The following is a 22,256-nucleotide window of genomic DNA, read 5'->3' on the forward strand; positions in this document are numbered from 1 at the left end:
AAAGGGCTTGACTTTAGCCAGATGATGAAGCAACAATATTAACTTCAAACTCCAAGCTATTGTCAAACATTACTCCCAGATTTCTCACAGTGGGTTTGAGACATGAAGCCAGAAGGCCACAGGTCGAGGGATTAACATTCAAGATGGACAAACCAAAAAGAATACTGTCTTTTTTTAATCGTCTTTTTAGTGAAGACATTTTTGTGAGAGCAAAAGATAACTGCACTATGGAAGAGTATTAGGGCCAGGCAGCAGAAAAATAAAAATAATATTTTAGAGGAGGAAGATTTTTTTTTCGTTATGCACTTCGAGAAAAAAATCAAAATGTCGAGAAAAAAGTTGAAATGTTGAGAAAAAAAGGTGAAATGTTGAGATTAATGTTGAAATACAATTTCAAGAATAAAGTCAACATTTCGTGAATAAAGTTGAAATGTTGAGAAAAAAGGAGAAAAAAAATAAAAAAATTTGACTTTATTCAAGAAATTCCTGCATGGCCCTAATACTCTTCCGTACTGCACAGATGAAACACACTACAGTTTACTATTATATAGAAAGTATATACATAAGATCTAGTGAAACAGATTGGGGTTGCTTTAACTCCAGAATTCCTTTTAAATACAATGATACAAAGAGTTTGGTACATTTGGTACGACATTTTACTTTAGAGGCAGATATATTTGCAAGTCATCTACATAACAATGAAAGTACGCGCTCTGCTTGGCTATAATTGCCCCTGGAGGTAGAATACATGAGAGGAGGATAGGGCCAAGACTGTAGCCCTGTGGTACCCCACAAGAGGGAGGAGCTTGGACAAGGAAAGGTTAAAAACCATTATAGAAAAAGTCCTGTTGGTCAGTTAGGACCTAAACCGCTTAAAGCGTCATGAGTCGAGGTGAGAGACGAGGACTGCGTGGTCCACTGTGTCAACAAAGGCGATAGAGAGGAACCATAGAGGCACAAACACAACAGTGTTTAAGACATCTACACGTAAGTGAAGTGCTCAAGCCTCATTCATGCAGCCGGTGCGTTCTTCCCTTTTTCCTGCCCTGCCATGTGACTGGCACGTGAGGTGGAAAAACATCTCAATTCCCAGCTGTACCCAACTGAGAGACTTTCAGAGCATTAAGGGGGTGAAATGAGTGCCGTGTGATTCGGCATGCGCAGATTAAACTATTCAAAAGTAAAAAAAACTATGAAATCTTTCACATTTCTGCACAAAGTTTGCTCGCTTTCTTTGTTGCTGCTCTAACAGCATTAAGGTTAGACATGTGTCAGCATCACCACAACACTTACATGGACACTGTTATTTCCACTTACTGGGATTTCAAACTACCTTTGAGCGAAACAAAACATAAAATCACATCATGTAGGTTTATAACTGCCTCTTTTCGTTACTTAGAGTTTTTTCATTTCCCCAGCAGGCAACATATTAATTTTATTTTTCCAAAGGTCTTTATCATCCTGTGGCAGTCGGGATGGCATTAAACAACCATCAAGAGTCAGACGTGAAACAGAGGGATGTCTAATTAAGAACTTTACTTTGATACAATTTTAATTACTTGTCTTGATTCTTTTCTATTTTACCTGTCGTGCTTGAGCAGTATCACTTTATTTTAAGGGGGGTGTAGTTTTTACCACACTGACTGCTTAAATCCCCACATGCTTTATCCATTTGAGTGGATGAAGTCTTCAATTATTTACTAAACATGTGAAAGTGACATTCTGTGGACAAATTGTCTTCAAAGTGCTTATAATGTGCTTCTCTTTAATCTTCTGAGTTATTAAAATGCATGTTCTAAATTAGCACATTTGCAATCGTAATTATAATATTCATAGTGAAGTGTGTAACTCTGACACAAGTTATTCTGGATGATTAGAGCTCCGCTCAGGCTGACTGTGGTTGGAATAGTGATAAGAGTATCCTGGAAGGGCACAGACGGCCTCAAAACCATTAAAAATAAGAAAGATGTGGTTTCCTCTGAGCAGATGGGACAAAGCAAGCGGGGGATTTGAAGTCATATTCATCTTTTTGAGGTGGTGTCAGAAAAGAGAAACAGTTTAGGGATGAAACAGAGCAGCAAAAGAGAAAGAAACGGAGTGATCCATACTACCTCCCCTTCATGGCTAACGTTTATACATCACACAAATTCAATCTGATTCAATCTGACAACCTGGCTGCTCGTGCTCGACAGGCTATGCAGACCATTCTAGTTTTGGATTTCCTCACACGTGAAGTGAAAAAAAGAGCATAACTCCACAATGGTTTTGAGAATAACTTAACAGCATATTTCATTTGATCATCAATCAAATGTTGTCAATAAACTGCGTTCTATAATGGTTAGTTTTATTTGTTCATATAAATTTTTTTTTTTTTTGCTTTTCAGGCCTGCAACACTTTGGTCCCAAAAGTTGGTCCCATTTATGTGCTATGGAAACAGATTAGGATCATTTTAACTCCAGAATATCAATTTATTTCTATTAAATACAATGATACAAAGAGTTTGGTACAATTTATTTGCAAGTCATCTACATAACAATGAAAGTACGCACTCTGCTTGGCTATAATTACCCCTGGAGGTAGAATACTGTATATGAGAAGGGGATAGGGCCAAGACTGGAGCCCTGTGGTACCCCACAAGAGGGAGGAGCTTGGACAAGGAAGGGTCAAAAACCATGACAGAGAAAGTCCTGTTAGCTAATTAGGAACTAAACCACTTAAAGTGTCATGAGTCAAAACAAGAGAAAAGGACTGCATGGTCAACTGTGTCAACAGGTGGGATAAAGGGGGACCAACACAGCAGGTTTTAAGTAGGGATGCAAATTATCGATTATTTCATTAATTGGACAGTTGATAACCTTATCGATCGATCATCGATTAGTTGATAAGCTGCGTTTTTCCCCCATCTGAGATACAAACATAATTTTTTTTGCTTATATAAAATACAAAGGACATTTTAATGTATTCCTTAATCAAATATTTATTTGATACAAAAGTAACAAAAAGACATTTTTGTACCACAAGGAATATAATATAAAGTGCACTTCAAGGCTATTAGTAGTAGCAGCAGCCATAATAGTGTCATTTGTGTCAAGCAAATTTTAAGTTCTAGTTACGTTTTAAGTTAGAGTTTTGGCAGTGTTCAAAATAAAATTATGAGACCTGCTGTATTGGAGCACATTTTCTTTTAGTTAAAACTGTAGCGGGGACAGATGTTTAGAGAAACCTATGTATGTACCGGGTGAAGGCTGATTTATGGTTCCGCGTTACAACAACGCAGAGCCTACGCCGTAGGCTACGGCGGCGGTTCTGCGTCGATTTAAGGCGGAACTATAATTCAGGCTTTAGGGGAGCATATCGGAGAACAACCAGAAGAATATAGAGTGGATTAAAAATAAAAGTTAAGCACTGAGCTACATGTGTCTCCCGTCTGGGCCATTGCAGACTCATTGCCTGAGCATGATGTTACTAAAACCAAACATATCCGCCGTCTCTTTCTTCTAACTTTATGTGCGCGGCGCAGCGCGTTGTGTCGCATTTAATGTGGTCCGGGCGTAATACCAGCTGGTGAAATTAAACGAAAAAAATAAATAAATAAATAGATTAATTGTAATCGTTAATTTTAATCGGGTAATTTCATAACGGCAATTAATCGAAAATCGATTAATTGTTAACATCCCTAGTTTTAAGACACATAAGGCAAGATCTGTTATGGTTTTGGTAGTTTCCTGTTTTATTTTGAAGCCCGTGTCTTGGTGTTTGAGTTCCTGTTTGACTTTCCTGTTTCCCATCAGCCCTGATCTCTGCACCTGTGTCTCGTTAACCCTTGTGTATATATGGTCTTGTCTTTCCCTTGCTCCGTGTTTTCCAAGTCTTCCAAGGTTTTTGTAGTTTTTGATTCATGTTCTGGGTTTTTGCCATCCTGCTAAGCAGCGCTTTTTGTTTAGTTAAATAAATCACTGTTTTTGGGAACTCCTGCATCTGGGTCCGACCAACCACCATTTTCTAACATGATCTTTATCCCCATTCACCCATTATAGTCAACTTTATTTGTTTAGAGGGACCATTTACGAAAAGGATCTGAAAGAAAAAGGGTGTAATGGCAGGATTTGAGTTTTTGAGGACTATGGATATAAAATCTCTTGATAAATACCAGAAATATGGACACTGGGCTGTATTCACAAATGCCACTGAGAAATTGTACTTTGTAAAGAAAGTAACTTTCCAGCGATGAGGCATCTGGGATGGACCATCACACAGTGGGAATGTGGGATTTATTCCACTCAGGCAAATCAGTATTTAAGGATTTGTGATGGTGTGGAGTTGTATCAGTTCTCTTTGGCAAAGCTCATTAACACTTTTGTGATGGCAGCGTTACTCCAGGAAAAGTTCACTGGATTTTAGAGCAGCCTTCAAAACTACCGTACATCTTTTCCCAGGGATCTAAAAACCACAGTGTGCATGGTTTACGAAGGCAAGCCTGCAGAAAAAGAGAGCTTTGGTACTGGAACAGCTTCGCTGGAGTCCTGACCTGTCCTCGGAAGAGAGTGTGTGTGAGGGATTTTGAATTCAGAAAATGTGCCAATGATGACTCAGTTGCTCAACTTTAGACATGTTTGCAGGCTGGAGGTTGTCAGCCATCTCCTACTGTGCTCACATCATCTTCAACTCTTTCATCCAAATCAAGCAGTCAAACGAGAGAAAACAACAGCCTTGCTGTCTTTGTGGGATTCCTGATGCATCTGAGACTCTTTTGTTGCCAAATGTACCTTTTTCTTAGATTTTAATTAGCCACTAGACTCCAGGCAGGCTTCTAAACTCAGATATTTAACAGATATTGTTTTTTCTGCGTAACAGAGGTTTTGATTCTAAAAGCCAATAATCAAAAAATACATTAATAAACCCTTCTAAATTGTAACGCCTATCTATTGTAATTACATCTTCACCTCATCAAGCTCTGTCCTCATCCCCGCCAACTCTCATTATGTGTCTGATTCTCATCAGCTCAGTACAAAGTCATGATTTCGACGGCGTGAACTTCACTGCTGATCTCGCCGAAGCTTGTTTCTGCCTCATGAGTAGCAGAAACAAATAATCAGCTAACCAGATCTCAAGCCCTCAGGCGTTTCACTAATTCCTTCTGATAAATATTGTGATGTGGAGGGTGAGGATGCAGCAGCAACCTCGTTAGGGCACGCAATGTGAAATGACTGAGACCACTGTGGAATTATGTTCAGCACAAATTTGTGGATTGTTTCCATTGATGACAATGTTCTACATCCGTTGTAGTCGAACTGTACGAGGTGTAATAATAAAAAAAACTGTTCAAGATTTACCTTTGTCTGGTCCCTTGTTCTTTCACTCTCAATCTTTTTCTTCCTTACGTCCTCCAACTGGTCTCCTTCGGTGTCTTCAGCACATCTTCCAAGACAAACTAACTCAATGTATGTATGTATATATATATATATATATATATATATATATATATATATAATATAAACAAATGAATATTTATTAAAAATGGTTATGCGTGCCAACTATGATAACTACATTGTTTGAATGTGTTGATGTTATAAAATGTATGAATATGTAGTTTTTTATTTATATGTAAATGTTAAACAGAATGACTTTTTTATTTTCAGTCTTTCCTTTCTTTTTTTATATGCTGCCTCTTTAGGTTTGCTTCTAATTTTTTGTTGTAATGTACTGTGTATTATGTGTCGGACCCCAGGAAGAGCTGCAGTTTTTCTGTAGCTAATGGGGATCCAAATAAAACTATTAAAAAAAATAATAAATAAAAAACTCAAAATAATGAACTGGCCCGCTTCTTGTAGCCAGGAAGAGATATTTATGTCAGCATGTGACACTCGGGAGAGTAATCCAGGCTGGACACTAACATAGTACAATTACGGTCCAAGTACTAGGTCCAATTCACCTTAATGCAGGTCAATGAAACATCTGAATGATTTTGAAACTATAATTTTAATATGAAAAAGTCAAATTGGTGTTGCTTTAAAAAATGCTCAATTAACCGTGAGCCGAGACCCATCATGTCAAGGTCAAGCTTCCCTGCAGCTCTTGGTTTAACCACCTTTAGGACTTTGCGTTATGGAGACTATTCCTTCGCTGTCTCTCGCTCAGGCCGCTCTACAACCCTCCACTCCATCTCCCGTGTCTTTCAGCGGCATAGCCTCAGTTGTCATGACAACACAAGCGAACCACCAGTGAACAGAGAGAGAGAAAAAAGCGCAAGAGCTCGTGCAGAAAAACAGTGTGCGAGATGCAAATGCGGTGTGTAGTAAACAGAGTGGGCTGGTGGATGTGTGGGGAAAACAAATGTGTGTGAGAGAGACAGAGAGGCCTCGGCTAACATTACAATCTTATTTTACATGTTTTAAGAAGTCGTAGTGAATCATGAATTTCAATTTCAAAAGTTACTTACTTTCCCTTTTCTAAATTCAAAGTATCCTCTCTTGTACGCTTCTGCTTCCTAAACTCACACTCACCCCTATTTTTATTCTGTAGTGTTTTCATTCATTTTTATTCTCCTTACTTATTTACATTCATGCTCACATCTTCTTTTCTACTAAATCTCAGCATGTGTCACTTACCAGTGTTTACTGTCTTTAATCTAACCTTTTTCTTAAGTGTGTCCTAGGAAAACGTTTCATTTTCCCACCCTTTTCATCCCTCCATCAATACGTCACCTTCCAGTCATCCCGTTTCTTTTCTCCTTCAGCTGCAGTCTCACAGAAATGTATAGTACATCCCTCTTTCTCTGTCCATCCCTGCCCTCACCACCTCTCTATCTCTCTTTATCACACACACACACACAAGTGTCCATCCCAGTTTCTCATGTTCCTGAATCCTGGGCCTCTTTCTTTCCCTGCTTGCCCAGCGGGAATCACACATACAGTATGTCATGGCCGATTAGGCTGGGACAGCCACGAGGCAGTCAGGCCACTGGAGGAGAGGACGGAGGGGTGCAGGGAGAAACTGAGACATGAAAAGAAATGGGAGGGAGGAGGGATGATGATTGACGGAACATTACATGATGGGATTGTTAGGATTTTATGAAGTTGTTTAAAGGTTTGAAGGGTTTTTCTATATGATTCTACACTGGTAGTTTTTCTCTATTTGCAGGGTCAACTCCTGTTTTATGTCTAGGCTGTTAAATAGTGTTTCTTTAGGTGAAGACGATGAAGAGAAACAGATGTTTTAACACTGATGGGTGTCTCATTTGCTATCTGGGTTGACATCTTAACCCGCTGCCGTAGGAAGCAATAAACAGGGACATACGGCTGAAGGTCTGATATGTTTGGCAGATGGGGTTCACGTTCAAAGAACACCTCCCTTTTTAGTATAAATACAACTGGATCGATGACCACAGGGTGCGTTTTCTCTCCTACCTTTGTGGTTTAAGAAAGGTGCACCTCCGGCTGGAAAACATTGTGCATGATATAATAAAAGCTTGTATTAACAAAGGTCCCTGAGTTATTTACTTAGGACTGATACCAGAGGATGTAATAAATAAGGAGAACATATACATTTTTTTTTAATCTATCTCTTGCGGCTAAGAAAGCTGTTACAAGACATTGGCTGAAGATGGATTCACCTGGACTGAGCCAATGGTTGGATATTGTAGAAGAAATACGATCAATGGAACAAATTACCTACAGCCTACGACTTAAAACAGAGATGTACTTAGCAAGATGGACAAAATGGCATTATTATATTAGACAGTAGTGTCTCCCCCCCTTGTTTTCTTGTATTGTTGTATACCTGTTTTTGTTGTTTTTCTATTACGGTATGTAAAAAAAGCTTGTACAGTATTAACAGACAAACGAACACGAGGATCTTTCAGGACGTATTTTCCTCCCTGCTGCAGAATGACTGAACAAGATTTATTTTCATTCAGACCAATCACGTTGTATTCCTGGAGCCGGTAGTGGGACGGGGAGGCGTGCAGATGTGCTTTGGGGGGGTGAAGTCCAGAAGAGGGCGGAGTGAGAGCGTGAGAGGAAGTGAGGAGTCAGGAAGGAAGTTTTTTTGGTAGTTTTTCTCTATTTGCAGGGTCAACTCCTGTTTTATGACTATAGGCTGTTAAATAGTGTTTCTTTAGGTGGAGAAAATGAAGAGAAACAGGTGTTTAACACTGATGGGTCTCATTCGCTATCTGGGTTGACCTTTGTGGTTTGAGAAAGGTGCACCTCCGGCTGGAAAACATTGTGCATGATATAGGCTATTAAAGGATTCTGTTCACTGGTTTTCTTCTGGTGCACCAGACAAACGAACACGAGGATCTTTCAGGACGTATTTTCCTCCCTGCTGCAGAATGACTGAACAAGATTTCTTTTCATTCAGACCAATCACGGCGTATTCCTGGAGCGGTAGTGGGACGGGGAGGCGTGCAGATGTGCTTTGGGGGGTGAAGTCCAGAAGAGGGCGGAGTGAGAGAGCGTGAGAGGAAGTGAGGAGTCTGGAAGGTAGTTTTTTTGGTAGTTTTACTTTATTTGCAGGGTCAACTCCTGTTTTATGACTATATAGGCTGTTAAATAGTGTTTCTTTAGGTGAAGACAATGAAGAGAAACAGATGTTTTACACTGATGGGTCTCATTCGCTACATCTTAAGTAGGGTTGGCATCTTAAGGAAGCAATAAACAGGGACATGAATGAATGATATGTTTGGGGTTCACCTCCCTTTTTTTGTATAAATACTACTGGATCGATGACCACAGGGTGCATTTTCTACCTTTGTGGTTTGAGAAAAGTGTACTTCCAGCTGGAAAACATTGTGCATGATATAATAAAGGATTCTGTTCACTGGTTTTCTTCTGGTGCACCAGACAAACGAACACGAGGATCTTTCAGGACGTATTTTCCTCCCTGCTGCAGAATGACTGAACAAGATTTCTTTTCATTCAGACCAATCTGGAGCCGGTAGTGGGACGGGGAGGCGTGCAGATGTGCTTTGGGGGGGTGAAGTCCAGAAGAGGGCGGAGTGAGAGAGCGTGAGAGGAAGTGAGGAGTCGGGAAGGAAGGAAGGAAGCAGGAGCTGCAGAGAAGCCTGGACCTGCGGAGAGGAGAGGAGAGGAGAGAGGAGAGAGGAGCGGTGGATGCCCGGTACCGACGGTACCTGCCTGCGGGACTCACCGGTCCTCCAAAGGGGGGGTGGAGGGGTTACACCTGCACCCCGTTTTTCACCCATTCACCCTCTCACTCCCGTGCGAGTTGCAGCGGGGGGTGCATGACGTCACCTGGATGACCGTGCATGCAGGACGGGAGGATGCTGCGGGGCTGCGGGGCTTAGAGGAGGAGAGCGCGCTCCCGCGGGCGCGCCGGTTCTGATGGCTCCGCGCGCCCACGGCCACGCCAGGTACCCGGCCAGTGAACCCGCGGTGCAACGGTGCGGCTGTGGTGCAGCGGGAAGGGGGGGAACATGGCCGCGCAGTCGGACGGCGGCGGCGGCGGGGCCGGGGTGGGGTTCGCGCATCTGTACGAGGCCGAGGGCGAGGAGCCGCTGGACTCCGCTGCCATCCACATCTGCCAGTGCTGCCGCAGCTCCGCCTGCTACTGGGGCTGCCGCTCCGCCTGCCTGGGGACCGTGCAGCAGCCCGGGGCGGCCGGGGTGCGGGAGACGCACTGCCCGCCCCGCGAGCAGCTGTGGCTGGACTGCCTCTGGATCATCCTCGCCCTGCTCGTCTTCTTCTGGGACGTGGGCACCGACCTGTGCCTGGCGCTGGACTACTACCGCCGCCGGGACTTCCTCTGGTTCGGCCTCACGCTGTTCTTCGTGCTGGTTCCGTCCGTGCTGGTGCAGATCCTGAGCTTCCGCTGGTTCGTGCAGGACTACACGGGCGGGGGGCTCGGGGAGGTGGAGGGGCTGACCAAGCGCGGGGCCGTGGCCCTGGGCTGCCTGTACCCGGGCAGGGACCGCCTGCAGCTGGCCTCCATCTGGCTGTGGCAGGCCGTCATTCACGTGCTGCAGCTGGGGCAGGTGTGGAGGTGAGGGGGCGGTTCCTGGGGGGGAACACCACCACTAAACTATCATTACAGGACTTTATTATACTGGTGTAGTATACAGGCTCAGAAATACTTTTTTTTTTTTTTTTTTACTTTCTAACTTGTCTGCATTATATTAATGGTTAATACCATGTTGGTAAAAACCTAAGGCATATACATACAGGACTGTTCTTTATTTTCTGTAATGCATTTAAAAAAACAAAAATGTCATACATTCTGGATTCATTACAAATCAACTGAAATATTGCAAGCCTTTTATTATTTTAACATTGCTGATTATGGCTTACAGTTTAAGATTAAGATTCCCAGAATATTCTAATTTTTTGAGATAAGATAGTTGAGGTTTCTTAAGCTGTAAGCCATGATCAGCAATATTAAAATAATAAAAGGCTTGCAATATTTCAGTTGATTTGTAATCAATCTAGAATGTATGACATTTTGGCATTACAGAAAATAAAGGACTTTATCACAATATTCTAATTTTCTGAGACAGTCCTGTGTGTGTGTGTATATATATATATATATATATATATATATATATATATATATATATATATATATGTGCATTTTTAATGTATAACATATATCATATATATTTTAATATATCATATATTAATTGTATTAATATATATATATATATATATATATTTTTTAAATATATATATATAATTAGGCTCAGAAATACTTAAAGGGGACCTATTATGGCATCTAATACCTATTTTAAACAGGCCTTGAATGTCTTAAAAACAAGCTTTTAATTGTTTTTGCTAAATAAATTAGAAATTCAGCCTCTGAGCCATGTCTTTATCTTCCCATTCTCTAACCTCATTATCTATGTGGGATTCTGAGTGGGCGGGGCTATGATAATGAGGCTCTGTGCTGATTGGCTGCCTGAATGACGCGATACACCGCTACGAAAAAATGGCGGAAGCTCCGGCCGGCGGAGTTAGTTGTTGTTTTTCCGGCCAGAGTTAGTTGTGGGCGTGGTTTCACGCATCGGAGGCCAACCGATGTAAATTGCATTTTGGTTACGTAACAAAAGGGCACAGAATCTGAACAGCTCGTAGATCCACATCACACTGGACGGCTCATCCGGGCGGCTGTACAGACACTGCAGAATTTGGTTGCTTTCCTCCTTCTCTGAGTTGGCAGGCTGAGGGGAGACCACTTTATATATGTTAAAGCAAGAGAAAACGTGTTTTTCATAATAGGTCCCCTTTAAAGAAACGCCTACTGATATGCATTTTCCCCAAATGATTTGGGATGAAACACATAACTGACGATACAATCTATGTGACTGGCAAGTGTTTTTTTTTTTATTGAGGCAAGTGGGGTGGCAGCAAATTTGTAGGGGGGGCCATGGCCACCCCTGGCCACCCCCTGGTGGCGCCACTGTCAACACCCCCATCATCTATTCAAATCAATTCAATTTTATATATTTATATAGCGTCTATTACAACAGAAGTTGTCTCTAGGATCTTTCCCGAGACCCAGAACATGACCCCCCAGAAATTATTACATTAACAATGGCAGGTAAAAACTCCCCTAGTGGGAGAAAAACCTTAAGCCAAACAGTGGCAAGAAAAACTCCCCTTCATCTTCACTCTCTCACACACTCTCGTTTCTCATCCACATACACACTCAAATCAAATCAAAGTTTATTTAAACGGGGCAATGCATGTTAATGAACACTACATTAAGCAGTCTAAATACACCAGATTTTAGCAGAAATGCTAGTTTCCACCCGTGGTCCCCACAGAAAACATAAAAACAATTCAGTCAAACAATACAATCAAACAAGGGGAACAAACATAAAACATACATAGTAGCAAAATAGATTTAGCAGCATTTAAAAGCAGTATGGATTGTATCTAAAGTGACTTGAGTTTAAGGTGACAAAAAATGCATGTTACAGTAATGAAATACCAGTGATGGTAATATTATGGTACTGAGAGTATCCCAGTTGTGTGACATACAAAGTGCGTGTTGCATTGCACATTGCCCTATATGAATTAAAACAGATAATTAACATTAAGACAAACTACACAAGTTTAAGCCTGGTTGTGATAACTGTTGTTCCTCCAATAGCCATGATTTAAAATGTTTGGTGAAAGAGGTCAGAGTGGGAAGTTCACGTATCGTGCTTGGTACTGCATTCCAGGTGTTAGCTTTGCTAATGGATAGAGTTAAGTGTGTACTTGATGTAGCTACAAGAAAGGAGAGCTAACTTCAAACTGACGTGCAGGACACAGAAGGACTGTAGTGTCTGAGTCCCGAGACAGATAGTGAGAGAAACAGTCAGAGCGGAACTTAATTCAACAAATTGACTGATTAACTTTAGAGGATGGCACGTTAGGGGAGTTTCTCCTTAGTTTGGGACCACTTCCTGAAAAAATAATGCAATCTGCAATTAGGTGTAGCAAAATACCTGAGAGAAGTTGGTGATGTTCTGCACATCTGGAGCGTTTTTGTCCTCGGACCAGAGAACTGTCCATGGTGCTGAATGTCCAGGACCATGGACGGCAACTTAGTGAATCAGTTCTGCTCACTTGAGGACTCTGTGTGTGTGTGTGTGTGTGTGTGTGTGTGTGTGTGTGTGTGTGTGTGTGTGTGTGTGTGTGTGTGTGTGTGTGTGTGTGTGTGTGTGTGTGTGTGTGTGTGCATGTCAGCGTGTGTGACCAGTGGAAAAACGGTGTCACGGCTCTCCCTGTGACTGTCAGCGTGCGTGGAGAGTACAAAGAAAACGAGCATCTGTGCTTCTGGCAACGCATCTCTCTCTCTCATGCTCACTGTTGTCTCTATTCTCATTTTACACTAATCAGTAATATTTACATACATAAACACACGGTTGGACAAGCGTAGGTGCTAATTGAAGAAAGACACAGATGTGCCATTTCATCACACGTCTTTCTGTTTCAGATTAAGTCTGTTTTAGTTTGAATGTTTGTATCTGTGGCAGGAGTGCGGTAGCTTTTTTCCAGCCTCCCAGAGCTCCGTGCAAGGAAAGTGTTTCCTGTAATTCTCTCAGAGAGGTTTCCAGTAATGGTGTCCAGTTGCCTCTGGGTGGGCAGCAGGAAGACTCCAGTGATGTGTGTGTGTGTGTGTGTGTGTGTTTACATCCTGCCGGGCGAGGGATGAGATACTCAGCCTCTCTGCTTCAGTTGTAGGGTTAAATCTCAACCCCTCCCTCCTGCCGCTGTCACCACACACACTCCTGTATGAGCACAGATATCCTTCCTTCACCTCAATACCCCCCTGGCCTGCAGAATGGACTCTCCCACCTGGAAGAAGTAGTACAGCAGTTAGAGAAGGAAGGAGGTGGTGGGGGGGGTCTGTAGCTGAGAAAATGGTATGGTCTGATTGAGACAGATCGCTATGAAATGGAGACGCTGCAGAGTGGTTGGAGGGGGGGATGAAACAGGGGGAGGGGAAAAGAAAAGGTGAAGGGCTGGAATATCTACTGTATTCACGTCATTTGGTTCAAACATCCTTTGAGATTTTTCCACCAAGCAATCGTCCCCTGAATGTTACAGACGGGACTAATTATGCTGGCTGTTTGTCCCTCGTCGTCCTAAAGACAAGGACATGTAGCATTTTGGCACGTGAGCCTTTTTATTAAAGCTAAACATCCATTACTTCAGCTTTAAATGGCTACGTAAGTGTGTGTGTTCCCTATGGAAAGTGCATGATTAATGTTGTGTGAATCAGGCTTGTACATGTCAAACCAGATGGCTGTAACAGTATTACGTGCTACGTGCACGCAGTATGCAAGTACGGTGGTGGTGAACACTGGCACAGAGGAACCCGCTTGCACCCACGTATACAGTTCAATTCAATTCAATTTTATTTATATAGCGTCTATTACCACAGAAGTTGTCTCTATCTATCTATCTATACAGTAAAAAGTACATTCACATACACGACTGCACAGACACGCTCAGTGAGCCGCTCGAGGCATTTCAATGGAAACCAGAGTCTCCATCCCTCCATCCCTCCATCCCTCCATCCCTCCATCCCGCCCACAACTGGTGTAGTTTCCACTCACCGTGTACAGCTCAGCATCTTCGTCAGGACTCTGTCCACAGAGAGGCTCTGCTAGATATTCTGAAGCCTGCAAATAATAATGTTCAATTAGCTTGTTGATGCAGCAAAGGGGGCTGTACTCATCCATCCATCCATCCATCCATCCATCCATCCATCCATCCATCCATCCATCCATCCATCCATCCATCCATCTGTATACAACATTGTGCTTAAATACCGTATTTTCCGCACTATAAGGCACACCGCATTATAAGGCGCACCTTCAATGAATGACGTATTTTAAAACCTTTCCATATATAAGGCGCACCGCATTATAAGGCGCACTAAATATATGGTAAAATACCGTACTATAGTGGCTGGGGTTGAGTTACGTATCTACCTGATGGAGCTGCGCTACAGGAAATGCTACAAAATCCTACAGCAAATGCAAAAAAAAAAACAAGAAGAAAAGTACCGTATGTCAAACTTTATTAATAAAATAAAAACCAGCTTTGCTCCGTCTCGTCAAAGTCTCCATTATGCGAGTCAGCGTCGCTGCTGTTGTCTTGAACGTCTGTGACGATTCCTGACGTTTTTAGCGCCATTACTTTGGCGACACCAACTACAGTAGCTACACTCCCCCTGACTACAGTAACAGAAATTACCGTAATGATCATATATAAGACGCACTGCATTATAAGGCGCACTGCCGGTTTTTGAGAAAATTAAAGGCTTTTAGGTGTGCGTTATAGTGCGGAAAATACGGTACACTAAAAGCACTATATACCTTATTATTTATTCTGGACTCATCTGTTGAATATTTATTCAGGTTATTTTCAATAGTTTTGTCCACATAATGTCCTAAACTCGTATCAATAGTAATTGTAAATGTGCAGAGGTGTGTGTGATGAGTTTGTTCCTCTGGACCTGCTGCAGGTACATCAGGACGCTGTACCTGGGCGTGATGTCGCGCCGGCAGAAGGACCACCAGCGGAGATGGTACTGGGCCATGATGTTCGAGTACGCCGACGTCAACATGCTGCGTCTGCTGGAGACCTTCCTGGAGTCGGCGCCTCAGCTGGTCCTGCAGCTCTGCATCATGATCCAGGAGAACCGGGCCGAGACGCTGCAGTGTAGGTGGAGTGCAGACCTCGCTGGCCGGACCTGAGGCTGCACTGGGAAAACACAGCAGCGCGGGGATACTACCAACTTTTGGCCACATTTACTGGCATGAGTCCAAAGTTTTCACGCGGCCAAGGAGTGTTGACTCAAAGTGTTGATGTAAAGTGCTTTACATCAACATTAAAAGCGGCAAGACACAATTAAACAGTAAATAACAAATAAAATGACATAAAATGATAAGAAAAGAGGTAAAATAATAAAAAGCACAAGTTGTTAAAAAGTAAGGGCAGTAGAGTACAGCAGGTACATCTCATTCTTACAATGGCAAGAATTACATTTCTATATGGTCAAAACGTACAAAGACCGGGTCAAATACAGTATTACAAAAGTAATCTGTAACAATTCGTACGGTGAATTAAACCAATTTGACAATTCTATGCCACAATGTCTGTTTCCAGGTCTTATTTCACACAACTGACGAGAATTACGTTTCTATACGGTCAAAACGCACAAAGACCGGGTCAAACACAGTATTACAACCGGACTAATTATGCTGGCTGTTTGTCCCTCGTCGTCCTAAAGACAAGGACATGTAGCATTTAGGCATGTGAGCCTTTTTTACAGCTAAAACCATTAATCCATTACTTCTGCTTTAAATGGCTTGATCTGAAGGCTACGTAAGTGTGTGTGTTCCCTATGGAAAGTGCATGATTTATGTTGTGTGAATCAGGCTTGTACATCAAACCAGATGGCTGTAACAGCATTACGTGCCCCGTGCACGCAGTGACACCCATGCAAGTACGGTGGTGGTGACTCGCACAGAGAAGCAGTAAGAATACAGTAAGAAGTATATTCACATACACGACTGCACAGACACGCTCAGTGAGCCGCCCGAGGCATTTCAATGAAACCAGAGCCTCCATCCCTCCATCCCTCCATCCCTCCATCCCTCCATCCCTCCATCCCGCCCACAACTGCTGTAGTTTCCACACGCAGAAATCCACTCACCGTGTACAGCTCAGCATCTTCGTCAGGACTCTGTCCACAGAGAGGCTCTGCTAAATATTCTGAAGCCTACAAATGATAATGTTCAATTAAAGCTGCAAGCAGCGATGAACGGGCTCTCACACCCTTGTGCACGTTCAGGCGTGCTGCAGTGGAAGCGCTTGTATGACTTGCATGTAGATTCTTCAGGCCTGGACATTTAGCGGATGACACCAGCCACGACTCTCTATACCAAACCATTCAAAAGTTATGGCAGAATGTAGGGACTAACAAATATGGAGCAATCAGATGAAGGGTGTGCGCTCTTTTTGGTGTATATCGTCGCCACGGTAAGGCTTTTGACTGAGAAAAGTACTGCGCATCGTCGCAGGATGGAGACGCACATTTTGATGTATTACACACCTGGGTGCACGTTACGGTTCGGGCCGAATTAACGGCCGAAGAAATGGCATAAATTGTGCCAAAATTACACGATTAATTCAAAATGGCCGACTTCCTGTTCGGTTTCGGCCATGGCGCCAAGAGACTTTTCTTTAAGTTGCGACATGATACAGGTCTGTACTGATTTTCGTGCATGTACATCAAACCGTATTGTGGGGCTTGAGGCACGAAGTATTGAGCCATTATGCCACGCCAAATTTTTCGCCAGGCCTGGCTTGCGTGCAAAATTTGGTGACTTTTGGGGCACGTTTAGGGGGGCAAAAAAGCCCTCATTTCGTCAGAAGAAATTAAAAAACGAGAAAAAATTCCTTTGTATTTGTAGATCTATCTCAGTAATCTTCTCTCTCTCCTCCTCCAGGCATCTCCTCCCTGGCCTCCCTCCTCTCCCTGGCCTGGGTTCTGGCCTCGTACCACAAGCTTCTGCGAGACTCCCGGGACGACCAGCGCAGCATGAGCTACCGCGGCGCGCTGCTGCACCTGCTCTGGCGCCTCTTCACCATCTCGTCCCGCGTGCTCTCGCTCGCCCTCTTCGCCTCCCTGTTCCACATCTACTTCGGCATCTTCGTGGTGGTGCACTGGTGCGCCATGGCCTTCTGGGTGGTGCACGGAGGCACCGACTTCTGCATGTCCAAGTGGGAGGAGGTGCTCTTCAACATGGTGGTGGGCATCGTCTACATCTTCTGCTGGTTCAACGTGAAGGAGGGCCAGACGCGCTACAGGATGGTGGTATACTACATCGTGGTGCTGGCCGAGAACACCATCCTCACCGGGCTGTGGTGAGTTAGCACAACCAAATCTGTAATTACACCGTGGAAGATGTATATGAATGCATTTGTTCATTGTCTCCGCATGTTGGATAGTGTGTATCATACCGCACTGAGATTTATAACAAACTGTGGTTCTCTCACCCATCACTGTCTTCTCTACACTAAAGTAAATTGGTCATCATTGGTATATGTTCATTTATAAAGCCATTCTGGGTCAAATTCCTTCTTATTTATCTTCTCTTTTAACATTGAAACAAGGAGGTTACAATCTCTGCTCAATGGATATTTTGCATTTGGTTGTTTCAAAAATAAGAAGGGAATTTGGGCAGAAAGCTTTTAGGTTTTCAGCACCAGATGATTGGAATAAACTTCAATCCGAACTGCATTTTCGAAAACCTCATAGCTTTGACTGAATTTAAAGCTCTGATGAAAACAGTGGAGTTCAGACGGTCTGTATTTGCTTGTTTGTTTTTTTATCTTTTAATTCTGTAACTCTGTTGCTGCTATCTTGGCCAGGTCTCCCTTGTAAAAGAGACCCCCGATCTAAATGGGACAAAACTGGTTAAATAAATGCTAAATAAAAAGAAAAAAGAAAAAAAAAGCTTAAAAAGACATAAAAATCACAAAAAAAACCCCACTTTCCTTCACTTTAATTTAAATTTTTGAAAAAGCTAAAAAAAAAATGCAATGACAAAGAATAAAGAAAACATTTAATAAAAAAAGAGACTTATATGATTGCCAACGCATGAAAATAAACTCTTCTTTAATTTATACCTCAGGATATACCTATATATACAGTAGCTATATATTATTACCTGGTATTAGAATTAGCTCCAAACCTCACTTGACACGATGAACAAACTCTTCAGATAAAACCAAGAAGCAGTCGATGAATAATTAAGAGAAATAAGTAGTCAGGTGCTGTTAATGAAATGCTTTTAGTTAGGAGGTTACTAACGGGTTCAACTGCTTTTATAAAAGCACATGCATGTGTTAACAGAATGCCCAGGAGGAAAGACTGTAGAATGTAGAGAAGCAATTGTCATTCCAGAAGTGGCTAAAATGATATTTCCAGACAATTTGGAGTCGGGTATTTAATAGTGAGAAGCATCATTCTCAAATGGAAAAAAAACAAATAAAACATTCAAAACAGCTGCCAATCTATCCAGGAAAGGACGTCCCATCAAGGTCACCTCAAGGTCAAAAACGTGAAATGACCAAGAATAGCCCAAGAGCTTCATCTGAGACTCTACAGGCCTCAGTTTGCATGTTCAATGTTCAAGTTCATGACTGTTAAATTCATAATGGGACTTCACAAGTATGATACTTGCGCTGGGAAAACAAACGCGGCAGCAGAACAAACCTCATGAGACAAGACGAAGTAGAGATTTTGGGGTGAAAACGAATCCCAGCCTGATACTTTAACCCTACGATTGATCCAGGGTGTCCTTTCACATGAATGTAAGCACATTGTGTAGTTTACTGGATCAACAAGGGCGACATTGCTAGATGAAGTCTGCCTGAGACTGGTTGAGTATGTGGAAAAAGCACATTTCCTTTATTATCCTATCTGGGAAAACTTAGGAGTAAAAATGTTCACTAAAGCTTCTGCAGTTCAGTCAAAAAATTTAATTATTATTTTTTTAAATGCTCTTGATGGAAGTAAATGAACGACTTTCATGTTTGGATGTGAAAAAAGCAGCTTCCCGGGGGAAGTGCGAGGTAAAAGAATGGAGCCACGAGGAATGAATCACTTAGATCCTGGTTGAAAAACGACCATTCACTGGATCTGAAGGTCCTGCAGCGAAGTGCTGCTGGAAAGGTTGGGAAGCATCATCACAGAGTGAATCACAATAACAGCGTTGGCTTTGGTCGACAGCTAAAACTCGAGGGACCGCATCCTTTCAAGATGCATCTCTGGAAGTGTGGGCGGCAGCTTTAAATGTAAACTGAGGCCCTGTTTACACGTAGCAAAAACGGTGGTGTTTTCATGCGTTTTGGCCGTTCGTTTACACGAAAACTAAGCTAAAAGTCACCAAAAACGATCATTTCTGAAAACTCCGGCCAAAGTGGAGATTTGTAAAAACTCCGTCTTCACGTTTGTTTGTAAACAGAGAGAAACGGAGATTTAGGCTTCAGAACGTCACATTATGCAACAGAAACGTCACCAGTGTCATGTGTGCAAACTGTGTTTACAATTTGTTTGGCCACCGTTAATATTTTCTTGTATTTTACTTGTTTTATATTCTAACGTCACACTTAAAAGTAACTCCACTTCTCTGTCACTCCAAACGAAAGACTCTCGTTCATCTTGGAAGTAACTGGAAGTTACATGTGTCATTTGTTGATGTTTTTTTCCAGGATTCCAGGATACAACTAAATTAAATAGAACAGAACTGAATTGAATAGCTGCAAACAATCCAAACATTTCTTAAACATGTCTGATTGGCTACAACTTGTGTTATTACTTATATTAATTGTCTTGAATTGAAATGCTAGAAGAAAAAGAAGGTGGACTCATTCAGTATGAACTAAGTCCTCTAAACAAGCCTTGGTGCACTAAATTGTCACCTGTGACAGAATTATGACAATATAGCCATTTAAATCCAATAAATTACAATTATAATATACACCTGACCTATACACCTTCACAGTAATGGTTCGGAGGAAATGAACAGTAAAGATAATGGAAATTCATTTAAATGTGGGAGGGTTTTGTTGCCCGTTGTATTATGTTATTTTCCTGTGAACTTCCACCTTGAAAAGCTTTAAAAAAGCCATATCTTTGAGATATCACGGCGAAATGATCAGAAACTTTTTTTTTTTAAAGGTGTTTGTGACCAGGATTCCGATTGGCTAGCATGACTTTATGCTTCTCGTTAAACTGCCCCCTGTAGGTTTGTAAATACTCGGCTATGTGTAAACGTGGCCTAAGAAACGAGCTGCTGGCCTCTTGATAAGGTGGATGTGCACCTTTTGAACCCGTTCCTTCTCATGATCCTGCAGGTACGCCTACAGAGATCCGGTGCTGACCGACTCCTACGCCGTCCCGGCGCTGTGCGGCGTCTACCTGACCTTTGCCGGCGGGGTGCTGGTCATGCTGCTGTACTACGGCTTCCTGCACCCGGCCACGGCCCACCTGCAGCCCAGCCCCGCCTCGTCCTGCTGCGCCCAGCTGCTCTGGGGGCTCCCCCTGCCGCCCTCGGCCCCGCCCACCGCCCCGCCCACGCCGGCACACATGACCAAGTCCCTGACGGAGGAGGATGTGGCCGAGACGTGTCTCCCCGTCTTCCAGGTGAGGTCCGCCCCCACCACCACCTCCAAGCTCGAGGGCCCGCTCATAAAGATCGACATGCCCAGGAAGCGCTACCCGGCGTGGGACGCGCACTACGTAGACAGGCGCCTGCGGAGGACTATAAACATCCTGCAGTACATAACGCCAGCGGCGGTGGGAATCCGCTACCGTGATGGACCCTTGCTGTATGAACTGTTGCAGTATGAGTCCTCACTTTGACACACACACAAATAAATACCCATGAGCACATAAAGCACCATTTACAAAGACATGTATGTATCCGTCAGTGTTCAGAGTTAGAGAAGATTTAGAAAGACATGCACAGACATAAAGGCACATCTGATATAAGCACACCCTCCTTTACATTTTTATGTCCCCACAAATCTCCCGCCGCCATGACTCGGCGCGCTGCTTCAGCACATCTCCTTCTGTCTCTCTGCTCGCCGCCGCCGATCGCGCTTCACTCAGTTCCATCCGTTTGAATTCCACGCGAGCGTCACTCCGCCACGCAGGAAAAATGGAAAAAGAAGAAAAAAAGAAGAAAATACTGGCGCAGTCTCGCATCAACACCTGACCGCGGCTTTCACGTTGCGACCGGCATGCGTTCAAGGGTTTCGGCGCGATAAAACGATGTGACGCAAAGAAAGAACAACAAAAAAAAAAGAAACGAATACGTCACTTTTAACAATAGAAATGTGAACATGTCGTTGTTAGTCTAGTCAAAAGGTAGTGTATATATTTTCTATGTAAAGAAAGAATATTTTTTATCGTACTGTAACATCGTGGTTGGACGAAGCACGTTGACGCATCGGTTTGTGGAGTTGGTCCAGAAGGGTAGCGGGGAGTTTGGCAGAGCATGATGGGAATGCACATGCAACCAGTAAAACATGTCGTGGAAAGTTTTAGCTAAACGTGCTGCAATGTAGGTAAGTATTTGATTTCATAGGTGCAGTTAGCTCCACCCTATCCCATCTCCAGCTGCTGTGCAGGCTGGTCAGGTCACTAATGTGCTGCTCCGTGGCGTCAGTCTTGAATTTAATCACAGCTGGGGTTTATGGCGTCCGTACGGAAGAGTATTAGGGCCAGGCAGGGGAAAAATAAAAATAATATTTTAGAGGAAGAAGATTTTTTTTTCATTATGCACTTCGAGAAAAAGGTTGAAATGTCGAGATTAATGTTGAAATACAATTTCAAGAATAAAGTCGAAATTTCGTGAGTAAAGACCACATTTTGAGAATAAAGTCCACATTTCGAGAATAAAGTTGAAATACAATTTCGTGAATAAAATGGAAGTGTCTCCTCTGGCCCATCAAATCCAGTTAGGAGAGCGACTGACAGCTCTGCAGCAGCAGCCGTAACTAACTAACTAACTTACATCCTTGGAGTGGAACGTTAAGGGTAGTTTCTGAAGTTATGCAACTGCATATGTGTGATATGTGTTTCAAATCAATATCGTCATCAAATTTTGACTTTTTTCTCGACATTTCAACTTTTTTCTCAAAGTGCATAATGAAAAACAATCTTCCTCCTCTAAAATATTATTTTTATTTTTCTCCTGCCTGGCCCTAATACTCTTCCGTAG

General features: G+C 42.7%; 1 protein-coding gene across 1 annotated transcript; it reads left to right on the forward strand.

Moving 5' to 3' along the window:
• The first annotated feature begins 9,076 nt into the window (after nt 1-9,076).
• xkr6a (XK, Kell blood group complex subunit-related family, member 6a) lies at nt 9,077-21,026 on the forward strand. Its single transcript, XM_061715545.1, has 4 exons — nt 9,077-10,003; nt 14,981-15,177; nt 16,971-17,388; nt 20,386-21,026. Exons 1-4 carry the CDS (start codon nt 9,438-9,440, stop codon nt 20,891-20,893), a joined length of 1,689 nt encoding a protein of 562 aa, XP_061571529.1. The 5' UTR covers nt 9,077-9,437; the 3' UTR covers nt 20,894-21,026.
• The last annotated feature ends 1,230 nt before the right edge of the window (nt 21,027-22,256 follow it).

The sequence above is a fragment of the Cololabis saira genome, chromosome 24, assembly GCF_033807715.1.
Source record: "Cololabis saira isolate AMF1-May2022 chromosome 24, fColSai1.1, whole genome shotgun sequence".
Classification (NCBI taxonomy): domain Eukaryota; kingdom Metazoa; phylum Chordata; class Actinopteri; order Beloniformes; family Belonidae; genus Cololabis; species Cololabis saira.